Source organism: Colias philodice, chromosome 7 (assembly GCF_061535455.1).
Source record: "Colias philodice isolate Cphi_HAF_F1 chromosome 7, ilColPhil1 Martin Lab GWU primary, whole genome shotgun sequence".
In the NCBI taxonomy this organism is placed as follows: Eukaryota; Metazoa; Arthropoda; class Insecta; order Lepidoptera; family Pieridae; genus Colias; species Colias philodice.
Window position 1 is genome coordinate 3,754,711 of NC_143092.1, and position 22,886 is coordinate 3,777,596.

The window sequence follows — 22,886 nt, forward strand, 5'->3', positions numbered from 1 at the left end:
TTACAAGCAAATATTTAAGACGTATTACCACAGATAATATAATACTAGTGGTATTACTTAGTATGGAGGTAAATGTGCAAATAAATTACAATGTTTAAATATAATTATGCAGACTGTGGTCAATGTCTTAAATATAACAATTCGTGTAGTGAGTAACAAAATAATAACAAATAAAATGTGTAAACATACCTATTGTTACGAATTATGCAATAAAAATACACAAACTTGTTAACAATGTAACTGAGATCGCGAAGTGGGACAGTTCACAATAATATTGTACGACTCATAAAAATGAAATAAAGATGTTATTTAGAGTTTATTTTTGTAATATAGGTTAATTACTCGTTTAGAGGTATGAATGGAGCAGGATGCATCCCTCATCTGTTTGCGAATTCGATTTATTGGTTTCCCCGACATTTGGGCAAGTAGGTCGTTGGATAGCTTCCAAAATATTCATTTTGACACGAAAGAATAAACTTTTGTTTATATAATATTTTAAAATAGGTAGTTGTTATTGTAAATGGAATCTGAAAAGCTGGATAATACACGCATAGTTGCACCCTTCTAGGTTCCGTCGGAGATAAAAATTGTAAACTTCGTCAATTAGTTATTATTAGTGATGCAACGAATACGAATACGAATATTCGTATCCGCCGAATAGTAGACATTTACCGAATATTCGTATTCGGCGAATATACGAATATTTAAAAACGAATATTTTTGTACGCAACTCTATTTACTACAGATTTAAAAATCGCGCGTAAAAATATGACGTGTGCAGAGACTGCTGATCCACTGGCCTTTTGGCGAGAAGATGTCCATTTTCCAAGTCAGAAAAAACTCGCCCAAAAATATTTTTCACTGAAGCCATGTACAGTCGCTTCGAAAAGACTTTTTTCAACGGCTGGAAACATCCAGACTGAAAAAAAATCGCCTAAAACCAGAAAATCTAAGAATTTTATGTTTTTTAAATAAAAATTTGCCTATTGTAAATTTTAATTATTAAAAGAGCAAACATTCATTAAATAAATAAGTCTTTCTTTCTTCGCCGAATAGTAGGTTTGATATTCGTATTCGTATTCGTATTCGTAAAAGCAGTATTCGTTGCATCACTAGTTATTAATTATTATTTATTACGATATTATAGATATGTTTCGGTTTACGTTATCATAATATGGCTAATTTATTTTATTTGAAAGAATATTATATTATATAAAAAAGGAATACGTTCTTAAATGTAGGTAAAATATTTTAATTTTATATTGTTAATTTCCAAATCAACCCACTTTGAATATACTTACTATGTTAATCGAAAAGACAATGTAAGGTCCATTAATACAAATCTACATATTACATAGTTAGCGTAGTAAGCGTACTTCAGAGTTGTAGTATACTAATAGTGGAACTTACAAAAAAGATATTTCTTTTTTCTTTATCTCGGTAAAACAATGGGCAGACGGTGAGAGCTAGACAATTGTGTTTGAGCTCACTTCTATGTGAAAAACGAGCTTGATTGTTACTTGAAGGAAAGTCGAGAGAAATGTACATAATACATATATTGTTCTGTGCATACAGTATAGACCTATGTACCTACTTGTCTAGAAAATATAGATATATATAGATATGTCTGTGGTTGTGAGATTCTTGTCTCTGAATGTCATCGAATCTAATAATTGCGAGAGAAAACTTTAATGGATGCTGGATTTTATGAAAATAAAACGTTGTTCATGAAAGCAAAATATGTTCATGAAACAGGTGGGTATAGGTACTATATAATTCATCTACCTACCTAGGTCCTTAATTAATATGCTCTTGAAAATAGTCTTAGAATAACAAGAGTTCCTCCTATTTTTATTGTATAATTTTCTCAAATAAGTTTATGATATTAACTTTATGTGTAACTTTATGTGTTATTTTGCTGAATAAATGAAATGAATTATGAAAGTACCTATTTATTTATTTTTTAATTTATTGTAATCAAATATCATTATATCGTAAATATGAAAAAAAAATACTTTTCATTATTTACCTATTATTTTTACAGCAGAAAATAACATACACTAAAATAAAATATACCTATTACCTACCAAGTATCTTATTTTGGAAAAGTCGGTTAAAATAATACTTCAAGTCCAAGAATATAAATTGCTCCATCCATTCGAATGATCCTGAAATATAACTCAATTTTGTACCTACAACCGAATTAAAAAAGTACTAGGTAGGTATATAGTCATAATTAATTCGTACTTATTAGTATCACGTAGTAATAACTGTGAAACTAATATGGGTAATTGGGTGGGATTCGTTGTCGCGAGATTGCGATTGGCGTCTGGTCGACATTTCGTTGAACTCGAAATGGGAACAATGTAGGGCTTTCAATTTACTTTTTATTTATTCTGTGAATCTATGTTTACTGGTGCTATTTAAAATTTAAATAACTTTTCCATGGGTGAAACTTTAAATGGTGACGGACGGATGATTGAATTTCACGATAAAGAAATTTATTTTATCCAAGTCTTTTATTTAATTGGTTTTATTGGTCTTGTATATATTTTGTTGTTATCTACACAAAGGGGTTTGATAAAACAATAATTTAATTCATTCATCCAATAATCGAAAGGGTAGGCGTATCGTGTCGTATTATCATACGACAAAAATGTTTACAGCATTTGCATTGGCATAGTTTCTCTAATTAAATATAACATTAGAGGGGTCTTTTAATTTGGGGATAAAATAGTAAAGTTGACAACCCTCAGGGAGTGACGATGCGTCATGCCACCCCAACGCACCCCTTGGTTACCCCCAAGTAAAACATCGATCGATCCCGCAACCACTACAGCCATGCGCAGAGCCGCCCTTTTTGTTTATAACACAATTTTATGTAATTTATTCCATTACCATTCCCCGAATTTATCCTTATAGTTCAAAGAACAAAATTTCTGCTTATTGTTTACAAATATGACTAAACCGATGATATCACTTTAAGACAATTCACTAATTAACTGATAACAAATACTCACTGGCACTCGTTCATAATTTCTTCCTGCGAACGAACTTGCACCGGCGCCAGCTTCTCCACGCTTTCCTCGTAGTTGCCGAAGCACTTGGTGATCTTCTCGTCGAACGTGTTCACCAGATCCTCCAGTGAGCCGGAGAAAGTCTCCGTAAAATTATCTCCCTCACCATTTTGCATATTATCCTGTTTACACTTCACCGGTTTCGGTTCGTCATTATCGTTTATTTTGTTGGAGTCAATTTTCTTTTTGACTATTTCACTTTTTAGGTTGTTGATGTTATTGAATTTTATGTCATTGCCGTTGATAGTTTTCTGCGGAAAGTCCGCAGTGGAGAGACAATCGTCAGCATCTTCGATTTGGGCAAGCGGCGCCTCGAATTCGAGTTCGGCCATCCTGTTAGCCGACTCTCGCATGACCGTACGTCTACTCGCGCAGTTTACCGCGCGAAAACTGAATTTCGTGCGCACTCAGCACTGCGCACTCAACACTACGCACTGCGCTCAACGTAGTGGATCGCGCCGCGCCGCTCGCACTGCGCTCATCGGCTCAACGCTGCACACAGCTTTCATTCGCTCAAGGTTCAAACTTCAGTGCAATTAGCTAATAAAGTAAACTGAAAAACCTTAACTTTTCAACTTTAGAATGCGGGATATTTGAATTTTAAATTAATTATGAACTTAGATTTTTTTATACAACGTTTTAAACTTTCCGCGCAATAAATAAATAGGTAGGTAGTTACTTTATTAGGGCATCTGAAAGAAATAAAATAATAAAATATAAATATCATAAGCCTAAAAAGTAAAAAGCTAAACTTTTAGATAGCTGAGCAAATAAATACAAACGCTGCAATCTATTTCGTCGTTTCTATAAATTCAATGTTGTTATACCTAGTTGTTATTATTCAACCCGTTTGTACTTAAGTATATAATATTAGTTAACTACCTAACTACTAACCTATCCTAAATAAAAATATTTACACACCATTTTTTACGCATATTTCACAAAAAATTAACTTAACACAGAAATATAATAAGTAAGTAGGTATCTTATTGATCAATATGTCTTCTTGAAATATAAAAGATATAATAAAATTTGCACTTTGCAGGTTCTAAGCTTCGATTTTACTAAACATTAAGAATCGTAATTTTAATAATGTTTATTCTTCGATAGATAATAGATATAATTTATTGCATGATGTTCACCTGATGATCAAGATATTGAGCATGTATTGAGAATGTACCTATTGGATACCTATGAACCATTTGAAATGCCTGTGTTAATTTAATTTTTGAAGTAACGACCTAAATAAAAATATTCTTTTGTTTAAAAAAAATGTATGTTACAATTAGTTATTTAAAATTGTCATTATATCGAAATATATACAATATTCATAGCTAACCAATCTTATTTCGAAGGTAAATTACAGTTAAATACAGGTTTATTTAGTTTAATAATAATTATTAAACTTCACTGCGTGTATTTCTTAAATTACCTATACGTACCTACAAGATCTCACTGCTAAATCCTACAAATCTGATGAAAAAAAAAGTAATTCTTTTTTTATGAAATTAATTGCAGCCGTCGGCTTGACGTTGTGGGCTTGTGGGCTAGCTGTAGGTGGCGGGGATGTACGTAATTTTCTGTGTTATTTGTAATTTTTTCGTGAATAATACACCCTGCTAATAAGTTTATTTTTCCCACGTATTTAGATAACTATTATTTATGCACTTAATTAGGATCTTAAGGATATTACCAGCATGTAGATAGCGCTAAGTGAATTGATGAGGGGATTGCTGCGCATGGATTAGGTAAAAATTGCGTCCGTTATACAATGATTAATCATATACCTTATTTTTATCTAACCTATCTGTCTGTGCAGGGTGATATAACTTAGTAGGTAATTTTTGGTGTTGGATTTCAGGACGCGTTCTTAAACTTTATTTGCGACTAAAGATTTTTTACCGTCTGTTTCTTCTAAAAATAATATATAATCTGTCTATTGACATTGACACATGACTGATGACATTGAAAGTTTGTCAATTGCCTTTAAAAAATGGAAATTGCCAAATAACAACAAATATGTTTTAATTCATTTTACATTTAGGATTTACAAAATCGTTATGTATTTTTTAAAACGCAATAATAACTTTCATTCAATATGTTCTTTTATTCGATTATACAGGTTTGAAATTATAACATAATTTTTATTTCAATATAATATGAAACAAGGTACCTATCATAATTTCGTTTTCATTTTAGTAAAAATAGGAAGTCCCATTACGAAGTCCTTAATTTAAAGAAGAACTGTACAGATAAAGAAATAAAAGATGCATTCATACAAATGAGCAAAGAGGTAAGCACTTCATTTTATGTGGTTTGTTTCAAAATAAAACTTTAGTTTTAAATTTAAAAAAAGTAGCTTCACTTTCATCTGACCCTTGGGGATTGTTGACCTATTACTGTTAGACAAAGACCGTTGAAAAACTTAATGAAATGCATGCTATATTTACATGACTAAAAAAAGAATAATCTGTGGGTGAATCAATCATTCAGTTTAAGCACCTTTTATTGTTTATATAACTGGTTTTCAAGAGAAATTTTTGTTTCATTGATATTTTTTGGTTTGTTTTATTTGCATGAATAGAATATTAAATAGAAGACCACAACCAGCTTGTAACTCATATGTGAATCTATCTACGGTCTTACTAATAAAATGTTACCCATTCGCTATGCAATGGATTAGTTATTGCAATAACCTGTCTTGTTTTTATGATTGATGATTCATGTGAGCAAGAGCAGGACACAGCTATATTAGAAAATGGTAGAAATTTATCCATAGTTTAACTTTTTATTAGTAAGGCCGCTAGTGATTTATGAGTTGGCCATCTGATCTATCTAGTGATCAGTTCCTTACTTCTCATACTACTATAGATGAATAGGGTTAGGTGAAGCACCCACCATTCTAAATATCAATTTAATAGTCATCTAATTCTTATTTCAGTATCACCCAGATAAAAACAAAGATGTTAAGGCGCAAGACAAGTTTGTACAAATCGTAGACGCATACAATACCCTGAGCAAGCCGAGCAGCAGAGCACATTACGACCATGTGATGAATGTTGGGGCACAGAGTGCTTCTTATGTTTATAAAACACATAATCCTTATACATATACGTAAGTAATAAGGTAGTAGTTTCATACGTTATGTAATAGAATTTGATTTTTATTGAATAAACTCTACAATCGTTATGTATCAATAGGACTTGAAATGAAATGCCAGCAAAATTTCACGGAATAGTCATTTCTTTTTAATCTTTAAACTCCTATAAAGTCTTCAGAAAGTTCATTTTAATAAGAAAATCGTTGCATGGTTGTAGATCTTATAATATTGTTTTGAAATATAAATACAGCAAGTTGCATACAGTGGTTCAAACATCAAAATATACACAAAGTTAATTTCCAAATGCTCCTTATTATTTTTCTCATATGCAATTGTTCGAGCAAGCCTAGCCATGTATGGATAGCCTGTACAGTAATTTATGCCCTAACACGGGAAAGAAAACGATTATATATGAATTCATATTATCGATAGCTAAACAATTGTATTAATTTTTAGTTATGGGAAGAATCCATTTTATGATCCACCGAAGCAGTCCAAGAACACAAACACAGACTACTATGGAGTAAAAGGTCTCAAGAAACTGCCAAATATTGCAATAATACTACTTTGTTTTAGCGTGGCTTTAGTCGGGACACTATTTCAAGTTTTTATTATAAGGTATGGTTTTTTAGTTTCTTTTATTTTGCCTCATTTATATAATTTTTAGGGTTATTATATTAATAGTATTAATTTTGACCTTGATATTTATTTAATTTAGTCATTAACAAATTATCCATGCTTGTGTGAAGTTTAATGTATTACTTTAAGGTTGATGTTCCGACCGTCCCTCCATACATTTTTGATTACCTCTAAACACTTAACACAGACACTATTTCTTTAAAACTAATCATTTTATCACTTCTCTATAATGAAATGTGTGCGCGTTCGACCTTTTTAATCAATAATTTACAATATTTACTTAGAAAAACAACAGTAAAATACCGGAAAAATTTGACACTTCTACAGTAGTGTGCGTGACTTTTGCCAAGCGAAACACGACATAAAGCACGACATCTAGCGCATAGACTATATACTTATTACAGATCTAGCGCGTCAATGTCTAAACGAAAGGCGATGTTTAGACATTGACGCGCTAGATGTCGTGCATTCGCGTTCGTTATCTTATGCATAATGAGCATAATTCTAATAAATCAAAGTTCTGTGTAAAAATTGAGTAATTTCATTTCCAATCGTTCAAAGAAAATAACAATAAAATAAAATAAAACTAATGACCTTAGAAACTATGTTTTTTTTTATTTATTACTCATTATTGTTCGTCCGTCGTAGGTCTGTAAACTGTATTGTACACTGAAGGTAAATGGTACTGTAGGTACTTTAGTTCGGCGTCGTCGCTCGTCGGCTTGATATAAAATTACATTCTTGATTTCATTGACACGCGCTATGATTTGCGCGCGGAATTTCTTGTGTTGTGAATTTATTTTTGTATGCTATGCATTTTAATTGATTCAAATTGCAATGTTTCTCTAGTATGCATTTGAGACTATATTGTAAATTGTAATAATTGATCGTGGGTATAGTAATTAATTATTCTAATAACGCAATTAGTAATATATGTATTTTCGGTGGGATTCAAAACAAAAAATTGGCCCGTGATTTTTATGAAATTTCACCACATTGCAAATCACATCAATCATAGCTGTTCATACACATGTATGACGAAAGTGATTAGTATTGTGGCTAACATTGACTCATCAGTTCATCACTGAAACCAGTGATAAATCAGTACCTATATCATATTGTGTTTGAATATTTTTAAACAATGATATAAGTATACAATTATTATAAATCGGTAAACTATCAAAGTAATCACAAACTTGCAAACATTGGTAAAATGTCCAGTAGTTTATGAGCCTATTCATTACAATCAAACAAACAAACAAAGTTTTCCTCTTTATAATATTAGTGTAGACAAACAATATGAATACGATCACGAATGCAAATTCGGGGATTTTCTAATTATTGCTAAATAATAATTGAATTCGTTTTGAAATACTCTATAATTTTTAGTGTATAAATAGACATTTATAATGTGGTGCTCATTTTTTTTGTACTGCTAACGCTATTGTAGGTACCTATTTTCGTTGTTTTATTTCAAGTGAACACGGCCATACAATTTTGTCACGAGCCGCCTATGATTGTAGGTACTTTTGTTAGGCTCCTTCGTCGTCCGCGTCGGCTCGAAAGTTCTTGATTTCATTGTCACGCGCTATGATTTGCGCGCGGATTTTCTTGTGTTGTGAATTTATTTTTGTATTATTATTATTTTTTATTTATTTTTTTATTTTATTGATTCAAATAAAATATTTCACTAGTATGCATTTGAGACTATATTGTATTATGTAGGTATAATTTATCGTAGGTATAGTTATTCTTATAACGCAGTTATATTTTCGGTGGGACAATTTGACCCGTGATTTTTCTGAAATATCACCACGTTGCAAATCACATCAATCATACACACGTATGACGAAAGTATAGTGGCTATAATTGACTCATCAGTTCATCACTGAAACCAGTGATAAATCAGTACATATATCATATTTTATTGTGTTTGAATATTTTTTAAACAACGATATAGGTATACAATATTATTATAAATCGGTAAACTACCAAAGTACTTCCGAATTTTCAGACAGACAAACAAGTAGTTTGAACACGCAGTTTTCTTATACTAGTAGCAAAAATCAAAACCATAATATTATGTTTCCCTACTATATTTTACTAAAAGTCGAGTGCGTCGAAATCGTAAATAATAATATGTTTTTCACCTTCCTGGTTATTTTCCCATAGTAAATAGTGTTTTAGGTTTGTTGTTGTAGGTAGGAATAATAATAATTATTCTTACATGTTGGTTATGAAATGTATATTGAAATAATTTACTTTTACAAATCATTAGTGATATAAGTTTTGAGTGAAAATGCTTGGATCAGCATAATATTATATGGTACTTCAAATACATGTTTTGATAAAAAAAACAATAGTGTAATAAAATAAAACTGCGTTTTATTGTAATCAATGTTGACAATTTTAAATTCCAAAATTATTGATCAATAAAATAGTTTACACCAACAAATATAACTTTTATTTTTATAACAATCGTTCATAATATAAACCGTAGCAGGTGGCGTTTTGAAGTTCTGTCTACTCATACAGAAAAATGGAAAACTTGTTTTTTTTGTAAACAATTTATTACTCATGTTGTTTGGCAACTCGAAGCGTGGTCGTCCGTCGTAGGTACTTTTGTTCGGCGTCGCGTCGTCGTCCGCGTCGGCTTGATATAAAACATTCTTGATTTCATTGACACGCGCTATGATTTGCGCGCGGAATTTCTTGTGTTGTGAATTTATTTTTGTATGCTATGCATTTTAATTGAATCAAATTGCAATATTTCTCTAGTATGCATTTGAGACTATATTGTAATAATTGATCGTGGGTAGGTATAGTAATTAATTATTCTAATAACGCAATTATATTTTCGGTGGGATTCAAAACAAAAAATTGGCCCGTGATTTTTATGAAATTTCACCACATTGCAAATTATATATTATACAATTACAATTACAATTATTATAAATCGGTAAACTATCAAAGTAATTACAAACTTGCAAAATATGCTTTTCCGAATTTTCAGACAGACACACAATTTTATTAGTTTGTTTTAGCAAAGTAGGTACCTATACCTATACGCTTACGTCGCGCGTCGCGTCGTCGAAAACGGTGCGCCCAGAAACAAACATTTCAATTCAATTTTTCAATTCAATTTCAATTCAGTTACAATCATGTTACAATCCTTTTTTTGTTCCGTAATTTATTGTATTTATTCTAATACGATTTTTTTTATTCGTCGGCCAGTTCTACTAGGTATAAAAAGATAAAATTGAAATATAATTATTGTAGCGACAGCCATAGGTATTATGTTACTATGTTTTCGTAAATATGTTTTTCACCTTCCTGGTTATTTTCACATAATCTTATCTTATACATATATAAAAATGAATCGCAAAATGTGTTGGTAAGCGCATAACTCGAGAACGGCTGAACCGATTTCGATCATTCTTTTTTTATTTTATTCCTTGAAGTACGAGGATGGTTTTTATGTAGAGAAAACGTAAATATTATGTACCACGGGCGAAGCCGGGGTGGACCGCTAGTATATATATATATAAATGAATCGCAAAATGTGTTGGTAAGCGCATAACTCGAGAACGGCTGAACCGATTTCGATAATTCTTTTTTTATTATATTCCTTGAAGTACGAGGATGGTTCTTATGTAGAGAAAACGTAAACATGTACCACGGGCGAAGCCGGGGCGGACCGCTAGTCTTATATATAAAAATGAATCGCAAAATGTGTTGGTAAGCGCATAACTCGAGAACGGCTGAACCGATTTCGATAATTCTTTTTTTATTATATCCCTTGAAGTACGAGGATGGTTCTTATAGCTAGAGAGCTAGTTAGTTTAGTTTTAGTGCAGTGGCAGTGTAAATGTTGTTGTTGAGGTTATGTAAATTTAACACTTTAGTTAACTACCAAGATATAAAGAAATGAGGATAGGACACAATAACTATTGGTTGAGGTATTTATAAACTCATAATATACTTTTAAGAAAATCACGTTTTAATAAATTTCTAGAATTAAATTAGAACAGCTGATTCAAAATAGCCTAAAAAATCTTAATAATAATAATTACGCTTCACAGCAAGAAGAAATGTACCATATGTACCCGCACAAAGTCGATATTGTGTTGCCTACCGTTCGACTCAATGGCTAGGGTTGTAACTACCTTTAATAATTATTACCAAACTAATAAACCGAGTGATGCGAAATAACCATAATTCTTTTAGAGTTTGATAAAATGATCAGGCAGGTATTTTCTTTAATCCTCTGAATTCTCGGTTACTAAATTGTATCGTTGAAATTATTCTTAATCGCGTAAATTTAATAAATAATCATATGGAAAACACTTTTCATTTGTTTTTTTACTTTCACGCCCAACTACTATACAATAATTACGTTGTTTCGGTATTTTGACGAGAAAACGCAGGAAACATCCGTTGTATCATTTTAGATAGATTGTATATTTTGTATCTGTAGAATTGAAATCAAAGCTATGTATATGTTGTCTCCATTCTTTTCTTATCGGATTGTTGATCCCAATGCGAATGCGTCACTTAAATTTTATAAAAGACAATTAAGAACATCAAAAATAAAGTGATACGTAAATATTTCACAGTGCAATATATTATGTAATTAATAATAATTATATATTTATGAAAAAATAATTACATCAGATTTAATAATAGCAATTGTTTTGAATGTACATAATATGAATAAATGATTACATCATAATAGTAATAATCACAATTGTTTTATTTCCCATTTGTTGCAACCCTAGCATATTTTCATGTAGCAGCAGAAGTACCTACACTGGCGGCGCGGCGGCATCGTGCGACATCAAAGGCATTGCCTTACTAGGTAAGTTTATAATGACTCATTTCTTTTATTATATAATTTACGTTTTACTTTTACAGAATCCGATTCAATGGATTATGAAGACGAGTCACACAACGCCATACGATAGTGATGATGAATGAACATTTCAATAAATGCATGCGTGTTTTTTTTATGTTGTTTTGTAATTGTTAATTGTTTCTTAAATAAAGAAATAAACTAAATATTTAAATGATGATTTGTTATTTGCAACACAACTTTATATTTGAGATTCTTTACAAATGTATATTTAGTTTTGTATCATCAAATTTATAAATTTTATTCCATAGTTTTCAAAATTAAATGTAAATGACCATAAAAACATTAATAAAGTAAATCATTGATGTAAGGTCAGGGAACGTAATACATATATACATCTGACCATGTAGAAGCTAAGTCTTGTTGACTGCTGAAGTCTGTAAAGTTTTGTTGTCTGCTGAAGTCTGTACGCAATGAAAATGTCTGCCGTTTCGAAAATAAGTTTTTAAGACCCTAATAAATAAAATATATGAATGGCAGATCTGGTCAAATACTTTCAAAATTGTATTTTTTTCAGCACTTTCATAAGTGTCTGCCAGAATGTTATCCGCGTGATAATGGTCTGCCATTGTTATTTTCCGATAGTAATAATAATCTATTTTCAAATATCAAAATGGCAGACGTGGTCAAATGGTTTCAAAGTTCGCCAAAAATTTCCACCTGTCTTACCTAAGCGCGCGCCCCGTCCACCACTCTGGGCTTAGTGACTCCTCATCTCATGTATAGTAGGTATAGGGGAATCAACACACAAAAATCCAGGTCTGGTCAAATACATACAGGTAGCTTTGCGCTAGCTCTCTAGCTTCTTATGGAGAGAAAACGTAAACATGTACCACGGGCGAAGCCGGGGCGGACCGCTAGTAAATAATAAAATAATAAATAGTGTATTAGATTTGTTATTGTATCTTGTATACCTACGAATAATTATTCTTACGTCTTGTTGGGAAATGTTCAAATACCTACCTATTGAAATAATTTACTGTTACAAATCATTAGTGTTATTAGTTTTGAGTGAATAGGCATGGATCAGAAATTCAGAATATAATATGCTACTAACTACTCAAATACATACATGTTTACACAACAAACACCACTGACCTCTATAACTATAAGTTATAGAGGTCAGTGACCGTCAGTGACAAACACTATGGATACCTACGCTCGCGAATGCAAATTCGGTGATTTACTAATTATTGATACCTAGTCATTGAATTCGTTTTGAAATAGCCTGTACTTTGTAATTTTTAGTGTTATAGACATTTATAAAATGTGGTGCTCATTTTTTTGTAATAAATCATCCCGAACGCTATTGTATTTTCGTTGTTTTATTTCAAGTGAACACCTATACAATTTTGTCACGAGCCGCCTCTGGCCTCTGGGTGAAATAAACAAGTCAAATGATTTTTGTTCTAATTGTATTTTGGTAGTAGTTTGTTTAGAATTTACATTACCATTGTTTAATTTTTATTTTGTATTTGCAGTAAAATAAAAAGATGAAAAACTTCATTAGGTATATTGTACGACACCTCACTCTGAATCGCGCTAGCGAAATTTTTTCGTTACAGAGCACATATACAACTTTCGGACAATCTTCATTGAGGCCGGCCGGCAAATCGAGTATGTCGAGAAACTTCACTTATTCGATGGAGGTATTCTACCTTCCTTCCTCCACAGTTGTGGGACCCCGACGTGCATTGAACACGCAGCTTTCTGATACTAGTAGCTAAAATCAAAACCACAGATATGTCTGTGATCAAAACCATAATAATATTTTTACCTATTATTTTACTAAAAGTCGAGTGCATCGAAATCGTAAATATGTTTTTCACCTTCCTGGTTTTTTTTCCATAGTAAATAGTGTTTTTGATTTGTTGTTGTATGAATAATTATTCTTACTTGTTGGTTATGAAATGTATTTTGAAATAATTTACTTTTACAAATCATTAGTGATATTAGTTTTGAGTGAAAATGCTTGGATCAGCATAATATCATATTTGCTACTTCAAATACATGTTTTGATAAAAAAAAAAACAATAGTGTAATGTAGGTAATAAAATAAAACTGCGTTTTATTGTAGGTAATCAATTTTGACATTATTTATTTCCCAAAATTACAATAAAATAGTTTACGCCAACAAATATAACTTTTATTTTTATAACAATCCTACTTCCTACTAATGCGAAAGTTCATACATGTTTCAAAAGAAAAACTTTTACTTTTACTATTATTTCAATTTATCCGGTTTAATTAAGACTTAATATTGATACATATGATCATTATAAATACAAATAGGAATTAACAATATAACGAATACGTGGCACAACTAAAATTTTACCGATACCACCCGTGGTCATTCTCCTTTGTGGGTCATTTGTAACAGGATGGCGGTTCTACAGCGAAAAAAGAAAAATGATGGTCAGAACGCTGATACCGGATACCTTAAGATACTGTAATATAAAATATTACTAGATTAGATAAAATATTATAGGTAGTATCTTCACCGTGTGTGACGCGCTTTACATTCACGCCATCTAGAGTTAAATCTTTATCATTTTTGTATACGTCTGTGTGTGTAAACGACCCTGTATGCAATGACAGATGTTAAAACGCATAATTTTACCGAATTGGGTGGATTTTAAGGCAATGATATAACATATTTCAATAAAATATAATATTCAGTAACCGCCATGACTATTCCTAGGTTTGATGACTATTCCAATTACGCAAAAACTCAAATAAACTAGAAATGTAGAATTCAGCGCCATCTAGCGGGATATTGGCTGGGAACAGATCGTTGCAATCACCTTAATGCTTACCTGTCAAATGTTGTCCTGTCTTAGCAATACATGTTGGTATTAAATTGTAGCTCTTATATAAATGGTTTGTATTTTTAATATAACGTCATCTATTGGAGACTTATTCAATTTAGTCAACAGATGTCAACATAATATATAGATAATGGTGACTGCCAATTAAAGACAAATAATTTGCAAAAAAATAAAATAGCGATTATAAACTGAGATGTTACCTGTCCTATCTTAAAAGTTAGATAAAACTGCATCCACGGTGCAAATCAAATTTAAAATCCATCCAACAGTTTAAGAGGCCATCGCGGACGGCACTTTGTCTGGGATAAACAATGTGACACGTAAATTTTATATGAAGGTATATAAAGACTAGACATTTCAATTAAATCTGTTTAAAGATTGTCATGGGTACAAATTAAACATAATTTTAACAACGAGTATCTGCCCCAGCAGACGTCGTTCTGTCCTATTGCCACATTTTCTCTCCACAGGAACCTATGCTTGAACTATGTGTACATCTCCATTCTCAAATCGACACATTTGGCGATTCATATTTATTATAAAGAAGATTATTCCTGATATTTTATTTATTTTACAGACAATCCTATGTTATTCATCGTAAAAGGACACAGGAAAGGTCTATGATGTTAGCTGAAGAGTTGGACAGGGTTCGATCCAATGCTCAAGGGAAGACTAATGAAGTAAGTATTAAATCGCCTTAATTATCTAGAGATAAGTTTTGGTGTATAGTATAACTCGAAAAGGTCTGATTTGATTGATAACTCAAATATTGAAATGATAGAAAATCCAACTAATTGCTTGTCTTTGTCTATTTTTATTAATTTTTTCATTCAGTAGCTACAAATATTATAGTGAAGTTACCTGTAAAAACTTTACTTGTAAAAATCTTATTATAATCTTATCCTTTTAAGCTACCGAAAAAAAAAAACAAAAGTATTAGAGAACCATTTCATCCAATAGCATATTTATTTACTATTTCTTTTAGTTCTTAAAAGTATCTAGTTTAAAATATTTGTTGGCTAAATATTGTTCAAAATACTCATTAATTTATGTTATTTTTCAGATGCAAACAAAGGCATTATTAGAGAAAATAGTGAATGCAGCTAATCCGACAGTCGCTACTGCATCTTTAGGACACGCGCTTGCAAACGAGAAGAAATAAAAGGTCATGAGAAATAAATAGAAGAGGCTGTTGGTATAACTGAGGGGACTTAGTCTTCATTCAAACTCACAAATAATAATAATTTTCTCATTAATATCTATTAATAATATTTCTCATTAATATCTGAATGGCTGCTGGCTGCTCTGACGAATGTCATTTGACATGACAAATAAAAAAATTTTTGTGAGACCATTGTTATAAAAGATGTAGAGTGACATAGACGATAAATCACAATTAGAGTGATTTACCACTAGAGATGTGCTAAGCTGTGTTACAGCACACATACCACATCTCTGGTAGAAAAGATCCCTATGTGATAGACTATCACTTTTATTCGATAATCTTTTAAAGAAAATGACAACATTTTCAGTAACAATTACTGAAAAGTGAAAAAAATATATTTCTATACGTACAAACTTAAGTGTTTGCCTTTTGTGATTTAATTATACAGAGTATTTAACAAATCAACGTAACTGATTTTAGAACAATTTATTTCAAAATTTGATATTGCAATTTATTTATTTATTTAATTATTAATGATAAATTATTAATTATTCAAATTAGAAAAATATGTTTACTTGATTTTATTAAATGATTAAAAATTGATAAAAAATGCAGTGACTAGGAATAGAATTTTTTTTGAACAAATTTAACACAAAAATGTATTAAAAAAAATACATAAAGATTTTGTGGTGTAACTACCTCAATTTATTTTTGTAAATATTTTATGAGCTGTGTAAATAAAATAGTTAAATTAATTATCTCTTTTATTATATCATCATCATCAGTATTAAGTATATACTAAGAGGAACATAAAAAAATTAATTTACTTTGTACAATGTCATGCAATGAAGTATTGAATTATATAACTAATTCTTAGATTAAGGATTGGTCTCCGCGCGCGCGCTACGACTAGATACCGCCCCACCTAAAAACAATAGCTCTGTGAGTGCGGCAACTCATTTCTGTAGTGTGTGTTAGGCAATTTGTAAAGACGCTAGTGTGTGTGAAGAATTGGGCTGCCAGCTACATAAATTTTACCTCATAAATGGGAAATCTGCCATCTTGGAAAGAAGTTTGAAAAATATTTTTTTTCATCCTGACCTGGCCGGGAATCGAATCCATGAACGATTTGAGTCGCATGACTCAAATCCACTTGCGACGCTACTATACTATAGTCACAAAGGTTGTTTAAAAGTAAAAAAGCGGAAATAAAAAAAATAACATTATATGAGTCAGTTAAACATGGTTAAACAGAAATAAATTATTGTTATTATACTCTTTTATATATGTATTAGTAATAGTATTGAAAAAAAGTTCAAATTATTGCTAAAAGATTTCCTCAACCACATGTATTTTTTTGGATATGCAGTACGGCAACACTGAATGGCGTCGTATTTTCGTAGAAAAAAATTTCGAAGTAAAGGAGAAATTTCGAATAATACGATACTTAGTGATGGTACGTGATCCCAGTGTCTTTCTTATTTTTTGTTGTATTATTTTTAAATAGTTTTATGGCACAAATAGGCATTTTACTTCAGATTTTGTTCAAAATCTTTATAAACTATCGGTTCGCCCTCTCCACACAATGCTTGTGACACGACTGGCTTGGGTACGCCGAATTCGGCGTACTATTAGTTGCCGCATTTTTCAAGTACGCCGGCGGCATCTAGTCGTAGCGCGCGCGCGGAGACCAATCCTTAATCTAAGAACTAATTAGTTGGTACATTATAATATTATCTTCATAACAATCTAATAAGTTCAAATCATATTACAAAAATGTCCAAGATAAGATGTCGTCCCTACCTATAGATTGATATTATTACATTGCAATATAAAATAAACCCAGTTGGACTATAATAATTAATAGCCTATATGCGTGAAATGTCATTATGACAGATAAATAATAATAGAACCTCAATAGAACACTGTAATTTTGGATGACATAACGAAGAAAGCCTACAGAAAGCGGAGCAATTTAAACTATAATGTAAAATTTCAGGGGCATAAATTTAAAAATGTTAGGTACATTACGTGAAATTACTTAACAATACCTACTTATCTGACAGTTGGAGGTAGGTAAGGTAAAATTGTCTTTGTAATCTATAATATGCCAAAATCTTTTATATTCTTATATCTATATCCAATTTATTTATTATATAAATATAAGTAAAAATGCATTGATAATTGAAACAATATATTTACAAACTATGACTTTAAAAATTCTCAGTTTAAAAGTGTACGTACAGCGTAATAATATTATAAACCAAAAGAAGTCACAAGTCAGTTCTAAATTTATTTTGTACTTCAACACGTCAAATGTAATAAATGTAATAACTCAGTCTAATAGTTCATGGCTTGAATTTCTCAAATTTTACATATTTTGTTCATAATATTATTGCTCTGTCTACTGAACTAGGTTATTACTTGTGTCACAGAAAACAGACATAGATGATCCTTATCACTGGGATTTAAGTACCAAAGTTATGTGGTTATCTTAAAGTAGGTAATACCAGAATAATCTACTCTTAACTATTGAAGGTGAAGCTAAACATTAAAACAATTCCTTGATAAATACTTTATCCGTAACATGTGGTGGGTCGGGGACAATTATAGGTTCACTTTCTCCGGGTAGTTTTATATCTTTATACGCCCTTTCGTAAAGGCAAGTAAAACCAAACTTTAGGGCAGCTTTAGCGGAGTATTCGCTCGAGGTGTCGATACGTAATAATCTGATGCCGAGGTCCCGAGCTGATTTTCTGTAATTAATACATAGTTTGTTATTAGTGTATTTATGGTAAGTATATAAATAATTTAATGTAGTAAACCAGAATGTTAGCACCCTCTGGTTTTTATTTAATATTTGATGGCATGAAAGCTATCGCAATAAATTAGTTCCTTTTACGGACGGCAGGGGCGCTTTTCAAATTCCCGTTTTGACGATAGCTTTCGTGCTCGCGCTCCTGTTTTTTGATGAGCGAATTCTATATGAGGTTGAGAGTTAAAACATGTTACTTCTGATTTAATATATGTAACTTTTTTGAAAATTGTTTGAAATATTATTAACAAATTGGTTCTATGAAAGTCGATGGAATCAATTAAAAATTACTCTTTATGTCGTACATGTAGTAGAATACGCATTCCGCTATAAACCTATCGACATTGGGAAGTTAAAAGTTTGTCTTTTTTTCGCTTGGTCATCATGCAGTTGTCAGTTATACAGTGTGATATTATTTATTGCTCATGCTCTTGGTATTTTGCAATTTTACCGCGTAAATAAGGATATTATTGTAAAATAAGACGATAGGTATGTTAATTGCGACACCTACAATGGCAGGGTTCTAGTAGTTATGTACGTAGTCATTAATCTAGTGTTTCATATGTTATTGAAATGTCTTATCATCCACTTCTATAAATTATCTGTGCTTAAACTTACTCTGCTAATTCCATTAATTTATTCATAATTCCCTTGTTTCTCCAATTGGAATCGGTTGCCGCTAGTTTGACTTCGAATAATTTATTTTCATTCGGGTATCTTTTAGCAAGCTGAGCATTTTGTTCACGAATAAGCAAGATGTTTAGGATCTTCTTAAATTTTGGGTTCGCGCAGTTTGCTATCATTGTATCGTAGTCTATGGGCTGTAAAATAAATTATAAATGTAAGTGTATATTTTATTTACATTCGTGTAATAGATACTAGTTAAGCATTTAGAATAGTATTTCGTTAAGCTTATTGGAATATGCATAATTGTAGACCATGGCATTAACCACAATAAGCTCACACAATTGACCACAACAACTTGAGTTGAGTGAGCAATATCGGCTACGTGTTGTGTTTTAAAGTAAAAGTCTAGGTACTATTCATGTTAATCTTTCAGTTTTTTATTTATTTATTACAACATATTATTAGTTATATCTTTCAACTACGAATTAAACTAAAACTAGGTCGGGACCATAGAAATCTAAATAACAAGACACATAGAAGTGCTAGAATGTCATAATTCGTATGAAAACCGCTGTCGCCAAAATCAACACATTCAAACCGAAAGCTAAACAGTACACACAAGTAAACTATGCCTTTTATTGGACAGCTTGATTTTAGTGAAAACTAACTTATCTATTAAATTAAGCTTTTGAATATGTATCCTAACGCACGAATTTACGGTTTATTTTAGAATAACATCCCTAAGTATATGAGACTTTTTGCTCCAATACGATCAAACGTGATAATAAGAATGGTCGACTGTGTCATTCATTGTTATTTCGATTACTATGGTGACACTCGTAATACTTGTAAATATTCTATAATTTTAAGGAAAAACGGCATTATTTCTAAAAAAAAATATTTTCCGATGAAATATTATTCCTTTATAAGTATAATTACAACTTGTGGAAGAATTTCCGCAATGGGAATTGCTGAAACACACCATGTATACACTCATACGTCTCCAGAGCAACTGAACAGTGACGAATGCACTGGTGATGTGCAAATCACCTGAGTGGCGACAAGGTCACGCACGCTTACGACTTCTAGTGTCTTGTTATTTAGATTTCTATGGTCGGGACAATATTTCTTACATAGTCGACAGCACTGATTCCGTTTATAAGAACTCCAATAATTTTTCCATCAGCATCTATGGCCTTAAATGATATTCCCGGTAAAGTGGATCTGCAGTATTCGTCTAAATCAGGGCAATCGTCATCTACCGAAGTGCAGTACTGCAGTTTTCTGTTAATCGGTTCGTCGAGAAAGAAATTGCTGGAAGGATAAAAATTTAACGTTAATTAGGTACCTATAGCGCCCGGCTTAGCGCCGCGCCCGGCATACTTCTTGGGGGAAGCTTGCGCAATGCGCATATATACCACCACGCTACTTTTTGGCCAAGAAGTTTGCCGGGCGCTATCTATTATATCTATATTATATTATGTGGTATCTACTAAGAAAATGGGTATATTGATTGTTCCTGGTGTCATTAACTTTAAATAGATGATGTTAAACATGAAAATTATATTATGTAAGTATAATTTTACGTGCATTCCGCGAATGAATGGTGCGTGAAAAAATGTAACATCTATGTATTGTCGTTTGTCTGTATTATGAAGCGATTATTATGCGAAACAATTTAGTGAACATCATAAACTCTCCAACCTTTAAACTTGACCTTTAAAATTATTTTGTTTTCAAAAATCAAAATGAAGTATTACTTGTATACGTAGTATATTATTATTAGTCTGTGGTATTACTTCTTTTTGATGACTAAACTAATGGCTAAGGCTAAGGTCATGAAGATTAATACATACTATATATATTAATACTTATATTAATCTTCATGACATGTAGTAATATGCACAACGCTGCTTACAGAATGAAAATACCCATTTCGACACAGGATATTTTAATTAAACGTGATGAAACGTTTTTACAGTTGTATATAAACATTACCTCTAATAACGAGTAGTTTTATAAAATACTATCAATTATTATCTAGTTTCGTTAAACCTCTGCTATCACGATCAAACAATAGATCTAATGGGATTATTACATTTAGTCGGGTATGTGAGACCTACCTTAATAAAAAATAATTCATAATTTTACGCCATTCTAGACACAAAAACACTATTTAAAATTGTCTTTATTGCAGAATAATTTATTATTGGGTAGCGCGAGGGAATCCCGCTCTAGGCGCTATGCCATATGGCGCCAAAAAGTTTTACGATGAAAATACTTGACTAATCCAAAGTAGGTAAATGTTTTAAAAAATTGTTAATGTTACAGTTGTTCTGAATAAGATTACAAATATTTAAAAATTAATTATCTTTTTTTATAATGAAATTATGTAATTGCTCTATCTGTATCAAACAAAAGAGGTTAGGTACTTACCGTCTCAATAACTTCATAACTTCCTCCGTATCGTCTGCCACTATCCGTTCAATAGTATAAGAGGACATTTTTGCTTTCTTTCTAAATAAATCTTCAGAGAGTTTTACTGTATTTTGACTGTAACAAAACATAATATTGTTAATTGTACTAGCATCGAAAATAGTTTCCAAGGTTAAAACTACGATATAATATACAGACGAGAGAGTCTTACATGTGAATACTAATGTTTTCATAACTCATAACAAAACTAAGTAAGTATGTTAGCCGTCAATATTAGCGATAGCATTGTCAATATGTACTATGTTAGTTTTTGTCTTATTATTGCGAAGTTCAAACAAAAAATTATGGATAGTGATGCGCTATCAGAAAAAAGAGCATCACTAGTATTTTATTGCGAAGTTAATAAAATGTGTAAATGCAAAACAATTCTGAATTGGATTGTGAGTATATTAGTTAATATGTTTTAAAATTTTCTGTATGTGATGGACTTTTAAGAACTTGTTTTATTGACTAATACGAAAAAAGAGAGAAGAAGAGTAGAGAAATGAGAAACACAATATACCGGTTCGAAAACTTCTAAAGTTCGTGTAATGTATGTGTCAACAAAATGTGTAGGTAAAGTACACAAAATCCATACCTAACATTAATATAGAGTGCATCAGAAAAAGAATAGATATAGATTAGTCATTAGAGATAATTATTATAATTTATTGTAACTCTTTGACCCGTGAAAATATTATACGCTAAACAATTTTCCCTCTAATGTTTTGTTGAAGCAAGTTATGAACTTATAAAAATAAATGATGCTCACTTTATCGCTCTATTTGTTTAAGATAAAAAAGTCTACTCACTGTTATCGTTCATGTACTTAACAAATATCTATATATAGAAAAGTAGAACTGATGTCAATGATGAAAATGCATTCACTTTTTATTTGTATTTATTCGCGCGTTATTTTGGCAGCAACCGGTAGCCGTGAATGTTCGACTGGACTGACTGGTAATGCGTAAACATACTGTGATAGCGTCGAGAATTTATGTTGAGTGTCATGGCTTTATCGGAAATCACGTTGGGCTTTGATTGTGATGATAGTGCGTTGTGTGTGGAGTCTGGTTGTATTTGGGGGTTTATAAAGGTCGATCGTAGTATTATTTATTGATGGGGTGCTTTTTAATGAACGCATTTTTTCTCCCCACAGACCACTATCTATTAGGCTTCAACTGGGAACCAAATTTTGTACCGTTAAAACCATGTTAAAACTACATATTAAGAATTTGATTTCTTTGA

The 22,886-nt window shown here is 31.4% G+C and overlaps 3 protein-coding genes across 5 annotated transcripts in view; 1 reads left to right on the plus strand and 2 right to left on the minus strand.

The window, feature by feature from the left end:
- Positions 1 to 3,574, minus strand: part of Unc-76 (fasciculation and elongation protein Unc-76) — a 50,713-nt gene extending 47,139 nt beyond the window's left edge. Inside the window, exon 1 of one of the 2 annotated variants that reach the window (XM_089697038.1) lies at positions 3,021 to 3,574. In XM_089697038.1, coding sequence (XP_089553164.1) covers positions 3,021 to 3,430 — 410 coding nt within the window. In that variant the 5' untranslated portion in view covers positions 3,431 to 3,574. The remainder of the gene's footprint in view (positions 1 to 3,020) is intronic. The other variant, XM_089697039.1, reaches the window with a different exon arrangement.
- A 1,478-nt stretch (positions 3,575 to 5,052) lies between these two features.
- Positions 5,053 to 16,275, plus strand: LOC149486981 (dnaJ-like protein 60). The gene is made up of 6 exons (XM_089697211.1): positions 5,053 to 5,199; positions 5,277 to 5,370; positions 6,019 to 6,191; positions 6,634 to 6,795; positions 15,134 to 15,236; positions 15,620 to 16,275. Exons 1-6 carry the CDS (start codon positions 5,138 to 5,140, stop codon positions 15,716 to 15,718), a joined length of 693 nt encoding a protein of 230 aa, XP_089553337.1. The 5' UTR covers positions 5,053 to 5,137; the 3' UTR covers positions 15,719 to 16,275.
- Positions 9,276 to 22,598, minus strand: LOC149486982 (arylalkylamine N-acetyltransferase 1-like). Of its 2 annotated transcripts, XR_016315862.1 has the most exons (6): positions 22,451 to 22,598; positions 21,600 to 21,716; positions 20,297 to 20,477; positions 19,155 to 19,357; positions 18,033 to 18,477; positions 9,276 to 10,516 (listed from the first exon to the last, which is right to left on the minus strand). XR_016315862.1 is itself a non-coding variant. In XM_089697212.1 (5 exons), the coding sequence occupies exons 2-5, from the start codon at positions 21,665 to 21,667 to the stop codon at positions 18,273 to 18,275; spliced, it is 657 nt and encodes a 218-aa protein (XP_089553338.1). In that variant the 5' UTR covers positions 21,668 to 21,716; positions 22,451 to 22,598; the 3' UTR covers positions 17,443 to 18,272. The 2 variants fall into 2 exon arrangements, 1 of the variants encoding a protein (XP_089553338.1); XM_089697212.1 differs by lacking the exon at positions 9,276 to 10,516 and having other exon boundaries at positions 17,443 to 18,477.
- Positions 22,599 to 22,886: the final 288 nt, after the last annotated feature.

What these genes read in the sequence shown, in the direction of transcription:
- LOC149486981 (XM_089697211.1), top strand. Translation starts at nt 5,138, where the DNA reads ATGTATTTTTTAAAACGCAATAATAACTTTCATTCAATATGTTCTTTT. An exon ending in TCTTTTATTCGATTATACAG is followed by an intron (nt 5,200 to 5,276) that starts GTTTGAAATTAT and finishes TTTTCATTTTAG; the next exon opens with TAAAAATAGGAAGTCCCATT. An exon ending in TCATACAAATGAGCAAAGAG is followed by an intron (nt 5,371 to 6,018) that starts GTAAGCACTTCA and finishes TTCTTATTTCAG; the next exon opens with TATCACCCAGATAAAAACAA.
- LOC149486982 (XM_089697212.1), bottom strand. Translation starts at nt 21,667, where the DNA reads ATGTCCTCTTATACTATTGAACGGATAGTGGCAGACGATACGGAGGAA. An exon ending in GTTATGAAGTTATTGAGACG is followed by an intron (nt 20,478 to 21,599) that starts GTAAGTACCTAA and finishes TTATCCTTCCAG; the next exon opens with CAATTTCTTTCTCGACGAAC. An exon ending in AAATTAATGGAATTAGCAGA is followed by an intron (nt 18,478 to 19,154) that starts GTAAGTTTAAGC and finishes TATTAATTACAG; the next exon opens with AAAATCAGCTCGGGACCTCG.